At 40.0% G+C, this 14,470-nt stretch overlaps 1 protein-coding gene across 8 annotated transcripts in view; it reads left to right on the plus strand.

Moving 5' to 3' along the window:
• Window positions 1–14,470, plus strand: part of LOC148676840 (TRAF2 and NCK-interacting protein kinase-like) — a 115,077-nt gene that overhangs the window by 76,808 nt on the left and 23,799 nt on the right. For 3 of the 8 annotated variants that reach the window (XM_088614130.1, XM_088614120.1, XM_088614146.1), the window contains exons 14-17: window positions 6,823–6,939; window positions 9,489–9,575; window positions 12,563–12,763; window positions 13,295–13,633. In XM_088614130.1, coding sequence (XP_088470256.1) covers window positions 6,823–6,939; window positions 9,489–9,575; window positions 12,563–12,763; window positions 13,295–13,633 — 744 coding nt within the window. The remainder of the gene's footprint in view (window positions 1–6,822; window positions 6,940–9,488; window positions 9,576–12,562; window positions 12,764–13,294; window positions 13,634–14,470) is intronic. The other 5 variants (XM_088614152.1, XM_088614160.1, XM_088614169.1 and 2 more) reach the window with 3 other exon arrangements.

Consider the following 14,470-nt stretch of genomic DNA (forward strand, 5'->3'; position numbering starts at 1 on the left):
CTGGTCTGTGGTGAGCATTCTGGCACACTATGGCTGCCGTCACATCATCCAGGTGGGGCTGCACACTGGTGGTGGTGAAGGGGAGTCCCCATTACCTGTAAGGCACTTTGAGTGGAGTGTCCAGAAAAGCACAGTTCTAAGTGTAAGCAGTTATTTTTATTAGGCCCAATTTCTATAATCATGCAAAGCATAGTGCTGATGTTAAGTCATTATATCCAACACATTTCAGGACCATGCTCAGATGCTTGATGTGGGCAAAAGAATGGCTTTACTGTACAGAAGCCTATGTAAATATTAACACTGCCTTCAAAGGCCATGTAAAAGTCTATACAAAAGTTGATACAACAAAGGACAATAGTTCATCATAGTTTTTTGTAATGATAGACAATTATCATCCTTTTGAACATATTTTACCAAGGTTATGACTGCATTCACAGTTTTTGTCGAGAAGCAATTTTATTCAAAATCTCTAGTAACTCCAGCGAGTGGATCGCTCAGACAGATAATATGGGCTATTTGATTTGATTTGATTCTCTGTGTTTTGTTTTCTTTGAACTTAGTTCAAATTCAAACAGGAATTATAAACAGGATTTCACAGCAATTATGAAATCACTATTTACACTTGTAGGATCCATAATAATAAATAAATCCATAATAAAGTAATGAAATATTTACTGGATTTAATGGATACCTTTTTATTGTATTATTTGAAGTATGCTACTTCAGGGCATCAATATAACCCTTCAGAAGGTGAAGATCGAGTTGCCATCTCGCAGCATTTCAGTCAGAGCGGCAGAAATCTTTCCCCGTCGTGTCTTGGCTGTCTGCAGTAATAAATTACTGTTGAGAAAATGATTAATTCGTAAACTGTTATCATCTGTAGTTTCTTGATCATTGTAAAAATAATCCTATCACCCAGGAAGAAATTGAACTTCATAAAACGAGTAGCACTGACAACACGCCTACTGAACCACTGCAGTTGGCTGAAATTCCATTCACGAGAGAGATATGTTCTCTCTTCGTCTTGTACCCTAGCCTGCTGAGATTGACTCCAGCTTCACTGTGCCTTTTCACTGGGATGAAGTGGCTTTAGGATAATGTATGTACATACCATAGTGCTCCAACATTAATGAATACAAATACCTCAGCCCCCCCCCCAAAAAAAAAACACACATTTGATTAACATAGTCAAGAACATATGCACTGCCAGCTCTTACAATATGTGCTGGACAGTTTTTCATTTTCTTTTATGTTTTTTTTTGCCTTTTGTAGTCTTTTATGTTGCACTTCAAGGCAGCATTAATATTTCAGGAAGGCTCTGTGAGGTCAGGCCAGATTTTACCCACATCAGCAACAGCATCTGAGCTTTGCAACTAATCAGTGATGACGTAACGTTTGTGCTTCAGTTTGTGCTATGAAGGAAATGTCCCCATGTCACACCCCCCACCTTAATTCTTAGGAGGTAACTCTTGGTGGTAAAGGTGCATTGCTGATGTGCTTGAGAGGTTGTACACTGACCACAGTGTACAGAAGGTTCTTCGTTTTTAGGTGTTTTTTTTTTTTTAGGAGAAAGGTGTCTTTTGAATAGTAAATGCCAGTAGTTTCAAAATCTGGAGCGCAATATCTCTGGCCAGAGCATGGGCAATTTGCCACTTGTTCCACAAAGAGTGACGTCTGTTTGCACTGTGATGAAGTCCCTCCTGGCAGTGGAAGCCAGGATTAAGTAAACCCAGCCAACTATATGGGGTCAGCAATACAGCTTTGCTCCGATTACCAACTGTGCTTTCATAGTAACTTTCCCATACTTGCATACTTCTGAATGGATTGATTTTGTCTCATTCTGAGAGCAGAGAGTGCAGAAAATGTCATAAATTGTACACTGCTGTGTCATTGTTTTGAACTGAAGTGTAAAACCCGATTACATGTTTAGTTTTGTTTCAGGGGGAAGGAAAGAGGAAATTATTTTTTTTTTCAATTAGTTCTTAGCAGAGCCCCAGTTTCTATAGTAAAATGCCTCCTGCTGTAGTTTGTACATGAACGTAATGGAAACCTGCCTTAAATGGGAACTTTTAAACAGCTGTTTTTTTACAAATGAAAGCAGCGTAAGTGAAGCTAATTTGAAATTTAAAAATGAGAAACAGTGGAAGTGGAAAAAGTTAGTAACATTTCTTTTATGTATTTTTACACAGTATCTCAATATCACAGTGTAAATTTTCATGCTCAAAATGTAATATTAGGAATGTTCTTCAGAACTTCAGGCTTCCCTGTTGCAATATGCAAAAACATGTTCTAACTGTTACTTTCTAATTAAAACGTGTATTATTAACTTTTATTAAAACTGTTCAAGTACAAAGCTCTTGTTTTGTTGAAACATGCATGCAATTGTGTGAGAGCTTGGCAAACCTGGAGTTTGTCTGTGTTTCTTACTTATTAAAATAAGTGTGCATGTAAATATGTGGGCGAAATGTGTCAAGGATGACTAAGTACATCTCCCAGCTATTGTGAAGAGGCAGCCATTTGCTCTAATACAGAAGTGTTTGACTCTTGGTTTACTCCTAACATTGGCACTGTGTTTTTCTGTGTCTTGCTGTGCTTTGTGGTTAGAACACTCTGTACTGACATGACAGCTTCAAAACAATTATTTTTTTAGCCAAAGCACTGATTTCTAAATTTAAACTCTTTCTGGTTTCAATTATAGAATTTTATCTACTGGACTAACAGCCCATGCAGGCTGTAGTTTTGTCTTGATTCCAGGATAGGCTCCAAGTTGCTATGATTTTGTGCAGGACTGAGCTTTTTTTCATTTTGGGTGGAATGTTATGTACTTAGTAAAAATGCTGCATGAAAGAAAAAATGTGGTACTATCTGCTTTTAGATTGGCATAAATGCATTTGTCAAATTACTGTATTCAGGCCCTTGCACAGTTTTCACGTTTTGTTGCTCTAAATCTTGTAATCATGACACTTTGAAATAGCAATTATTGTTATATTGTTACATACACAGTCTAGTCTACACGTTCAAAGCAAAAAGCAAAAATGAAATCTAAATAGATCATATGAAAGGAAAGTGGATTTCTTTAAACAAACCCTGTGGTATGGCAAACCTATAAAGTTACCTTAAGAAGCCTTACAGGTGAGTCACCCCCGTTTTGTGGCATAATAGTGGTTCATGTGATTTCACACTAGAAATACCTGTTTTAGGTTCTGTGAGGTTCCTTGGACAGATAGTGAACTTCAGGGAAGGCTTCAACCATGAAGACTAAGGAGTTTTCGAAGCAAGTCAGGGATGAAGAAATTAAAGTGCGAAAATATCAAAGTCTCTGCATATCTCTATGAGCACAGTCTACTCAGTTGTCAATAAATGGAAGGTGTATCGTACCCCCTTAAAACTGCCTAGATCAGGCTCTCTCTCCAAACTGAGCAGCCAAGCTAGGAGGAAGCTGGTTTGGGATGCCAATGACAGATCTGAGCCACAGAGTTCAATGGCTGAGACAGCGCAAAATGTGCAACAGACGACAATATCCCGACCACTTCAAAAATCTTGCCACTGTAGCAAGGGGGCAAACTCGCTTTGTATCCCACATTGTTTAAGTGTTACTGCAGTGCATGGCCGAGGACTTGTAGTCGGATAAGATCAAATTAGAACTTCTGGTATAATTGCAAAGCTTTTCGTCTGATGCAAGACAAACACAGCACAACACCCAACCAATGTCATCCCTACGGCTGAGCATTGTAGTGACAGCATCAAGGCATCAGGGGTACGCTTCTCCTCAGAAGGGGTTGAAAATCTTGTTAGAACTGAAGGAAAAAATAACGGAACAAAGCGCAGGCAAATACTAGAAGAAAACCTGTTTCAGCGTGGTAGACTTCAAACTGGCCCAGTCAAAGTCCTCACTTGAATCCTTCTTAGAATTTGTGGAAAGACTTGAAAACTGCTATTCATAAGCGATTACCAAGCAGCCTGAGAGAGCTTGAGCAAATCTGCTAAGAAGACTGGGCAACAATTGCTCTAAGTTAGTGTGCAAAGAAGGTAGGGAGTACTGCTAACTGTGCTTCCACTAAATACAGAGTTCTTGGATCTGAATACTTATGCCATCAATGCATTTAGGGTATATATGTGTATATATTTTTTTCTTTAAGAAATGCCTTGATTTACCTTGAATTACCTTGCTTTTGATTAACTTTTCTTGGGTTCCAAGATTCATGATGTTGCTCCATACGCGGAGATTTTACTTTCCTTTTTGTACTGTAGCAGATGTGATGTTAATGTTATACATTAACATAACTTATTATATGAGACGATGAATAATTCAGTTCATTGCCTAATAAAATTAAGCCAAAACATGCTAGAAACGGTCCGCTCAACCATAAATAAAAAGATAAATAAAATATTTAAAGCCTGAAAATTAATCTGTATAAATTGTATGTGACACTTTTATTGAGATATTGTTTTATTAATTTGTTCAGTTGTGTTCTTTTATGTAAGTATTTTTTCAGCAGAATGTATGTTTCAAGCTTTCCAATGTGCTTAGTTCACAACAGAAATCCGTACACCCTGTGGTATAGGATGTGCTTTCATAGGAAACCTGTGGCTTTTCTCACCTGATCAACTAACGTCGCTGCAGACAGAACGAACCTTCTGTCATAGATTTATACTGCGTGACACTTTCATTCTGTCGTGTCACGCCAGCAGAGGGACCGAAACAAAGGTCTTCAGCTATGCAAATAAAAAAAAAATGCTTCCTGCAAAAGCGCTCCTTTTTGATTCATAATTGCAGAATAATTTGACTCCTGAAGTGCAATAATGAACGTTCCGGACAGGAATTACATTTTGTATAGATACTGTAAATGCAAGGCTTTAAAAGGCTTTAATTACTTAAGCTGTTGGTTTCTATAATCATCAAACTGTCATGTGGAAATCACTACACAAGATTTGCAATATTAGATGCTTTAAAACACTGCAGAACAAAATACAAAAACTCCCGGACGTCTTATGGGTATTGATCACAAATGGGGAAAATGTGAAATGGGTGATTTAAAGAAATGGTGCTTATGAATTTGTTTTCAGAATTTGTAACTCGTCACTTGTCACTTGTGCCATCGACTTAGCCCAGTGCGACACCAAGATGATTGCAGTCCATTAAAATGTGATGGAATTACAAAGGAAAAGGCTGTCCTGAACCTCCCAATCCAAGAAAAAAAAATGTACCTATATTTGCTCTCAATGAAGATTTTGAGTTCACCATTTCGTTTTTGTACCCTAACATTTCCAAATCTTTTTTTAATGAAGGATCAGCTTTTCATTTTTATTATTAAAATTATTGTTGTCCTCAATGAAGTATGTTTATTATTATTATTATTATTATTATTATTATTATTATTATTATTATTAATAATAATGATAATGATAATGATAATAATAATATTATCATTATCATTAGTGAAAAGGCTTTGCATGATAAGAGGCAGTTTTATTATTGCTTTTAATCTTTGGTCCATCTTTTAAGAGCCAACAAGAAGGTCCCCCAGTATGTTATACTCTTGTACTTCCATGCTGTTGTGTTGGGCATTGTATGGGTGACACCTCTTTGTTACTGTCAAGGCAGTCAGTTACCCTTTCAAAACTTTGCTCAGCTGTTTAGTCTCAGAGCTCGGGCACCTGCTTTGCCAGTGCTGTTGCAGCTGGAATTCTTTGCATAGGGAAGGTGCATGATAAGAATTGGCTGTGTTCCCAGCTGAATGCACCACCTGGAACAACACATTTCATATTCTCTAGTTCCTTTGTATTCAAGGTTCCTCCGATTTCTTTATGTCGGGGGTATCATCATTTATGTTAGTAAACCCAGCACCAAAAAAGCCAGCTATCAGTCATACAATGCAGAAAACTATCATATACAATACTGCCATCTAGTGGAAAACAATCACAGCGTAGTTGTGTAGTCGTTCGAATTATGCACCTGCTAAACAGTGTGCCCAACGTGGTGTAAACATTTACCTTGAAAGCAAAATATTTAAAAAAAAACATTGTTTTACATGTTTCGCTACTTAAGTATTGGAATGTTTAGACACAGTATACTGTTCCTTAATTACAGCTACCATTCCTTGAAATTTTTATCATCTGACAGCACATCAGCCTCATAAAAAACACACTGTAAAGTACTTCTATTGTAAAACCGAGAGTTCACTTCATTGTTTTGTTCGGTATCTTCTGTGTGGAGGGAGACAAGGCAGATGAATTCGTAAAGATTTTCTATGAACACAAAGTAGAATACTGTTCCACAATCCTGCTTGTTTTTTTTTTAGTTTTCTCATGTTTTTTTTGTTGTTGTTGATGCGGTATACCAAGGGATTGGAAAATCAAGGGCTTTGACTTTAAAAAAACTTGTTAAATACATTATTATATAAATCTTCAGCATTAGGAATGGTTGATATGTACATTTTTAAGTGTCAGAATTCTGGCTCAAGCACAGCTAGTGAAATATCTCTTGGCAAAGTCTGCTTGAATTCATAACTCTTCATTTTTTTTAACCACGTTCCAAACATTTTTTAATAGTTTAAAAATCTGTTTGGGAGTTTCACCTTTAACTGAGGCCTAGTGCCTGCGTGACGTGAGCATTTTATTAATTGGACACCCTTTTTTCCCCAACATTAACGCTTTTCACATTTTTATACAATCACGTGAAAAGAGAATTGAAACAGAGAATTTAGTTGCCGAAAGCGGCTAGGCGGATACAGTACGTTTTACGGCTCAAGAGAGGGGACATGTCGATGGACCGACGGGTGTGTTGTGTTGCGCGCTGACCTTTGACCTGTCGTTGGGCAGCAACAACGCCGGGAGCGCGAGATCCGCAAACAGCAGGAGCGGGAGCAGCGGCGGCGGTACGAGGAGATGGAGCAGCTGCGACGGGAGGAGGAGAGGAGGCAGGCGGAGAGGGAGCAGGTAACGCCCAGCTCGCCCCCCCCCCCCCCCAGGAGCCCGCGCGCGCGCTCCGTGTGGGCGCGCGACCCCTGCCGTTGACTTACCCCGGCTTTCTTTCACGTGCCAGTCACGTGCAGGCTGAGGCGAGGCGAGTGATCAGAAGCCGGAGTTGACCTTTTAGTGGCGAAGACACTTTTAGCCAATGTCCGCCTGGAATTTCCTCCCCTTAAACATTTTGTTATATCTCAGTTTGAACTGCTCCACGTTTTGAAAATACCTATATCCTAAAAAATACCTAGGTCCTGACGTTGGGCATTTTTGTTGGTGAGCAACGTATTACTGCGCGAAGGCAAACACATCAGTAGACTGAGGAGAATGTCATTTTAACACATCTGAACTCATTTTAAGGGAAAGAAACTTCGCTTCTGTCCAGGTGTGGCAGCGTCTGAGTGACGGGTGAAATTTAGTTTTGACCCCTTGCTCCGGGTGCCGCAGAAGAGAAGCAATCTCTATCTTATGAAAATGAAAAGGCGAAACAACATGTCTAATCTCTTGTAAAAGACCTCTAAAAGGTCTCTCTAGCCCATCCCACACAATCCTCTTCTCTAGCTCCTTATGTTACAGTAATACTTCATGATCTGCTCCCTTTAGCTGTAGGGTTTTAAGAGTTTGTGCCAGCTTTCTATAAATAGCCAGCCAACATCCACCGACTCAAGATCTCAGAAGACAGGGTTTCTTACACATTTATGTGATGTGTTAGTGTGCTTTTAATTCTTCTTGTGTGTCCAAAAACAACACAACAATGTTGTGTTTTAAATTCCTAACAACAAAATACAGACTTAAAAGTGAAGACATTTAGGGTTTTCATTAAGAATGATTTTTTTTTTGTCATTAGGTGTTCCTAGAGCAGGCAATAGGGAAGAAATATTTGTACGCTTTAGGAATAGTGTGGAGTTTGCCCGAGGAAATGTACTGTATTATTTTTTGTTCTGGACTCAGTTTAAATGATAAGTTGGAAGACAAAAAAAAAACAGAATTCATCTTCCCTTCTCGTGTATTTGACTTGATAAGCCCCTTTTTGGGTTTTTTTATTCTTAGCTTTGAGTTCCTGTCCTGCACTGCACTGTATATTGAAGAAAACCATTTCTGGGCTGGAGCTGGGGACTGCTTTAATAATCTCTCTTCAGGCAGTGAGGGCATGGAGGTCATGTTGCCTAGGCCAGTGAGCAGTGCTGCAGGAGCGAGGGAGGGTTGTGGACACTGAGGATCAGTGATTACCAAGTGTCCAGGAAGGCCCACGCATTCACAGCTCAGTTTATTACTTTCTCCAGAGGTGAACAGGTTGAGAAAGCCGTCTGTCACAGTCAGCTCAAGCTATCTCATTCTCGCAGAGAGCAGGTCCATATCCCTGAATGCTAAAAATGTAGCAGATGTGATGAGCACTTCAAATGCTTCAGCTCCTTGTCAAAGCGTAATGTGTTGTGTGTGCTAGTGCTTCACATATATTTGTTTAAATACATGTTACTGGGAATCAGAAAGTTGAGATAACTTGTTCGGTTTCTGCTTGTTATTGTTTTGCTTTAGTTACTGTGAATACAGTACATTTTGGTCTGTATCTTCACTGTCTATTGCTAATTAGATTTCCAGCACTACAGCTGCACATGTAAGTGCTATAATGAATCGGAGGACAGGAAGGAATGCAAATTCGATCAGTGGTATCACTTTCTCGGTCAGTAAGTCAGTACAAGGGATAGAACTGCTGCTATCTAATATCTCCACCATCTCCTCTGTTACTTTGCATGAATTTGATGGATAAGATGGAATCTGTGAATTATTAGCACATCACACACTGAAAAAGGAGCTAAGGGCATTGAATTAGTACTTTATTGGCAGGGAGAAAAAAAGACTAAATAAATCCTGATAATATCATGTAAAATGTTGTGAAGTCAGCATCATAGTGAATAATTGAAGCAATTCCAGTTAAAACTTGATAAAGCAACTAGAGCTCTGGATATTTTGCAGTGTGGTGTATTTTCTTCCCTTTCCAGGGCTACTGTACATTAGTATAATGTGTGCTGTGACAGGGCTAGTAAGGACTGGCAATGTAGGCAGAACTACAAAGGTCAGTGAAACAAATAAGATTCGAGCAGTCCAGTTAATCATAAAGAGGAAATACTACAGCCGTGTTATAATGTGTGAGAAAGCGTTGGTAGTCTATGATTATAACTGTATGTCATATATTTGTTTAGTGGTGGTCTTTGTACATTTTTCTTCTTTTAAGTTTTTTTTTTAAATTGAAATTGCTCCTTATTGGTTTATAAAAGATGTTCAAACTGTTCCCGCTTCCCTTCCCAAACACTGGCAAGAGGCCCGTTGCTGTGTTATTCAACATTTCTCTCTCTCTCTCCCTTTCTCACTGTCTCTCCCCGGCTTCCAAGATACATCACGGAACAAATTAAAAGTACTCAACGTGGCCATTTTTTTTCCTCTTTCCACCTGGGTCGGTCTTACGTGTGTGAATCACTGCCTCTCTTTCTTTCCCTTCTCCTGCTTGCTGACTGCGCCTCCAGGAGTATATCAGGCGTCAGCTGGAGGAGGAGCAGAGGCAGTTAGAGATCCTGCAGCAGCAGCTACTGCAGGAACAGGCTCTTCTTCTGGTAAAGGAGTGGGCTCTGGCCTTTCCCCAGCTCCCTTGCTCTGCTGTGTGTCGTGCTGTGCTGTCCCGTGGTCTGCATGCCTCTTCATGTTCCAGTGATGTTTCCACTGTGGTAGGACCAGAGACAGCAAAGGCTGATTGGATAATTGATCAGTTATTGGATTGATCGGTGACTGGCCTAAAGGTTACGAAAGACTTAGGAAAATTTCTTGGAAGTAGATAATTGTGTAGGCGATTAAGATTATTTATTCCTTCATGAGAGGTGAAAACTATTTAGGGGGGCTGAAACAGTGTCTCTCTCATCCATTGCATGCTGTTGAAAGAATGTTAGTTTAGAAATTACTTTTACAGAACAAATGTAACTCTTTAATTATAACTTGTTTGTCTAACTCTATATATTGTAAATGTACAAATTGAGTTCAGTATACAGCGTACAAATGTGTACTCTGTATTTGTAGGATATATATACTGTACTTGGCTAGTTGTGCAAGAGTATGTGTGGATGGTAAACTTTCTTTTAAGTAAAATGAGCCTTTGCTGTTGCAACTGCTTCTAGATATAGTTCCATAAGAAACTGTATGGCTAGAGTTTGTAACAATTTTTGAATGCATGACCTTTTATATACAAATGCAACCATTTTTAATTCTGAAATCACTATATAAATTAAGAGTTCTCCATGCAGTGCTCGAGAGTCAAAATCACTCCTCACCTACCCATCCATGAGATGATATAGTGTTGCATTCTCTAATAGCATTGTGGTACTTTGACCTACTGTACAGTGAGTCTTCATGATAAGACTAAACTGTATATAGACCCAGTTTTGGAAGGAGTGTCTAATTGTTTCCTTCAGCCTACAAGGTTTTTTATAACTTTAGTACTCCAGTTACTTACCTGTAATACCTTTTGTTTTGCATCAATTTTGTTCCGAATAACCTAGCGCCATGTTATGAATAAGATATTACCTTTCTTTTAATTATTTCCTGTGTTAATTCTAGAATCAGTCTATGACTTGGAGATACATAAAAATGACTTGGAATGCAAATATTCCAGACTTAATTCTGCTTGTCTGTGTTTGAGTCAGCAGCATGCAGTCAGCTGCCTAAAGGACCCATCAGATTTATTTTTCATCCCCTCTATAAATGATTCTGTTGGGTCACAGTACTGTATAAATACAAATTGATACAGATTTAGGATTAAGCTCTTTTTCTATGCTAAAGTTTTCAATTCATGAGCTTTCCCACCCTGTGAATCAGGGGCCAGTTTCTCTTACGTGTCATTTTTGCAGCTTTTTCCTGAACTCTTTACGGCTTCTTATCCTTTGTCAGAATACGAATAGTAAAAATAAGTCTCTGAAATGAGTTTTCATAAATAGTTAAGATCAAATTTGCTTACTTGATTCCTGGTTTCTACTTCTTTCTAAAAGGAACACCTTCACTGGAATTCTTGAAATCTTTTTCATTGACGTTATTCGTTTTTTCTTTCAGACAATATTGGGTTTATCTCAGTGAAACACATTGCGCTACATTTATCAGGGCAAATGTGGCCGATTGTGAGTAATTGCTTTCAGGGTCACAGTGAACATAAGAAAGGTTACAAATGAGGAAAGGCCATTTGGCCCCAGTTGCTTGTCTCATTGCTAGCAGCTAATTGATCCAAAGTTCTCATCCATTCTTTCTCTCTTGAAAGAAGTCAGGATATCGGCTTCAACAACATGGCTGGGTGCGCGATGGCACCATTAACTGTGCTGAGACACTTGCATGTGCTAAGAGCCTTCAGAGCCTCCAGTCTTTTTTGTCCCGATTCTCTTTACATTCTGGTCCATTTTAAAGCTGTGCTATCCATTTATATATTCTGAGAGGCATTAGAAATGCCACATGAGTATTAGAATGCCTGTCGGTGAGTACTGACAGTATCATTTAGTTTTTGAAAAGCTAAGAGATTATCATACTGTTTGGGGAAAAACACACTTTGTATTTATTAAACAAGACAACTGCAATATGATTTAGGGTGGAAGCAGTCAGTACTCCAACCATCTCGGGTCAACTCCGTTTTTAACAGGAATTACCGCCGTTACCCGGTCACGTTTCCCCCACTGCTCTTCAGATATCTTGATCCTTTCCAGGTAGCAGACTGTTCACTCACAGCGACAAGTGGTGGTAAAATTGTGTTTTAATTAACAGAGTAGCAGCACAATGAACAAGAGACATGCTAAATTATTATTCTTCAGAGGTATTAATTGTACTGCTGTTTAGGTTCACTAAATATAACGCAGATTCTGACAAAATGTTGCGTTTTAGTCATCTGCTGGCAGCAGAGCTATTAAAGATGCACCATTAAGGATAATATGGTTATGTGGAGTATATGTCTGTGCTGGATTTTATTTTTACTTTTTGAGCTATATACACATATTTGCCAATATCTTTACTAGCGCTGTCTAGAGTTTGTGTGCAAAATATCTATATTCTACTGTAGTCCATTCAAGAAGTAACAGTGACTTTTATCCTTCTGAAAATGACAGTGTAACCTGCTGGTATTATGCTATGAGAATCACACTCCCTCCAATTGCCCATATGCTACAACCATTATCCACCCCTAGCTCCAACGCTACTTATTTAATTATCAGATTGCTGAGGTCAGAAGATACTCAAGTCTAATTACAATTGTGATCAATTTTGCTTTAGTGATAATATAGTTTGACATTTCACTGATCCCTTATTCATTTGCTTCCACAGTTTAAAAATGCAGCTTTTCTTACACAAGACTTCTTTATAGTATAGTTGGATAAACAAAAGGAGGAGCAGGTCTGTAATGAAGGTTAGAGCCAAGTGCACGAGTAGTTCGTTTCCACTCTGGAATGCGCCATCATCATCCTTACTTGACTTCCTGGGCTGACTCCCTCATTTGTAAATCTTTTCACTGTGTTGCTGCGGCTCTACGTTTTTGTCGGGGGTGTAGTAGTACTACTGCTTCTCTCCCTCCTCTCCGCAGGAGTACAAACGGAAGCAGCTTGAGGAACAGAGGCAGGCGGAGCGCTTGCAGAGGCAGCTCCAGCAGGAGAGGGCTTACCTGGTTTCTCTGCAGCAGCAGCAACAGCAGCAACAGCAGGAGGCTAGGGCTGGAGAGAAGAAACAGCTCTACCACTACAAGGACTCTGTGAACCCCTCGGACAAACCAGCATGGGCCAAAGAGGTAGGGAGAGGAGTAGAAACCTTAGTTTCTTACAGTAATGGCACAAAATTTCTCTCTCAGGATTTGTGTGAAGACCCATTGGGATGGGGAAATCTTGTATATTTTAACCCCCACCTAGACGCTACCTGTTGCTGGTTCTTCTCAGAACAACTTCTCAGATTAGCCAAAGCCGTCACTTGTTAAAGCGTTCTGTGTGGGCTACACTGCTTCTGGACAGAGTTTGGGTACCTTTTGGAAACGACGAGGATCGTGGCGTTCAACACGATCCAACTGGAGCAAATAGCGCAAAGATTAATGAAAGGTTTAGATGGATCTTTTCAAGTATTGAACTTTTATTCTTCCTCACAAATGTGTAAATTGATTACATGTGCACAGATAGAGACGGTTGATGGGTACAGTCATTTCAGTGGACGTGGAAGCTGTATGCCGTACAATCTGTGTTCAGTCGGAGCACGGTGCAATGGTGCTTGTTTGCTGTAATCTGCTTTGACATTAACCTTTTCGTAACTGCTTTTGTAATCCCATTTCCAGGTTATGAAACGGTCTCAAAGTCACTCCCCTCGCCTCCCATCTAAGACCCATCAAACTCCCAACCTCCGCCAAGTGCAAGATGCTCATGCACCTCCACTCCATCCACCTAACCCGATTTCCTCCAGCAGATCTGAGGCGGTTAAGCAAGCGAGCTGCCTGCCCCAGAACATACCCAAAATTCAGATCTCGGTCATGACAACCGAAGAGGAGAGACTTAAACAACAGGTTGACTTACATGTCAAAGAGCTGAAAGAACAAAGAGCTGAGGCCAGAGGACGGAGCCCCAGCAGGAAAGCTGCAAGTCAGGTCTTTCCCCAGGACTTCAAGCCTTGCAGAAGGGTAAATTCTAACTCCCCTTGTAAAAGAATAGAGGTTGAGATTGATGGTGAAGATGAAAACTGGAGAGAGGAGTTAAGTAAGCCTCAGAAGTGTCCGAGTCTCGGCAACCTAGAAGAACCGTGGGACCTGGGGCCCTTTGGCTCATGGCAATTTAAGCTCTCGAGCTCAGCCCCTGAAAACTCATTAAGGCACATGTTTACCCCAAGAGAAAGGCGTTCTTATTCAGAGTCTTCCAATAAGTTTTTAAAGGTGCCTGTGGGACTCCTTCCCAGAAAGAGGAATTCCTTTTCTTCACTGGAAAACTGTAATGCTGGTTCCCCGGAGGCTTTTCTCTCTGCTTCTGCCCAAGAGCACACCTTAAAAGGTTTGCTGAGCCATCTGCCAAAGCAGAGCTTGTTGGCCCAGGGTGGTAGCAGTGCATTAAACGTACGCCAAAAGTGGGCCGCAGAGTTAAAAAACATGGGAAGAAAAACGTATGATGTTTCCATGCAGCACTTGCAGTGGATGGGTCTGTCTCCTAGGTCGTCCCCTGCACCTTCCCCCGAGTCTTCTCATTCCAGTTCTCCCCGCAGCTCCCGATCTTGTTCTCCAGGAAACTCTCCTTTCAAATCCCCGCACCTTCTGCCAGCTATTGACATCGGGCAATAGGCAGCAGTCACTGGCCTACTGTGAAGTCTTTAACTTCACGTCTTCCGTTTTTTTTTTAAGTCACTTCCATTTCCTTATAGATAGAAAACCATGTATTGCTATCGTACGTGCGACAAGATCTTGATGAGGTATTTTACCCATTTTACGTTGTGTATGTAACCTACACATAAATCGATAGATATGCATCTT

Source organism: Lepisosteus platostomus, chromosome 2 (assembly GCF_059453375.1).
Source record: "Lepisosteus platostomus isolate fLepPlt1 chromosome 2, fLepPlt1.hap1, whole genome shotgun sequence".
Lineage (NCBI taxonomy): Eukaryota > Metazoa > Chordata > Actinopteri > Semionotiformes > Lepisosteidae > Lepisosteus > Lepisosteus platostomus.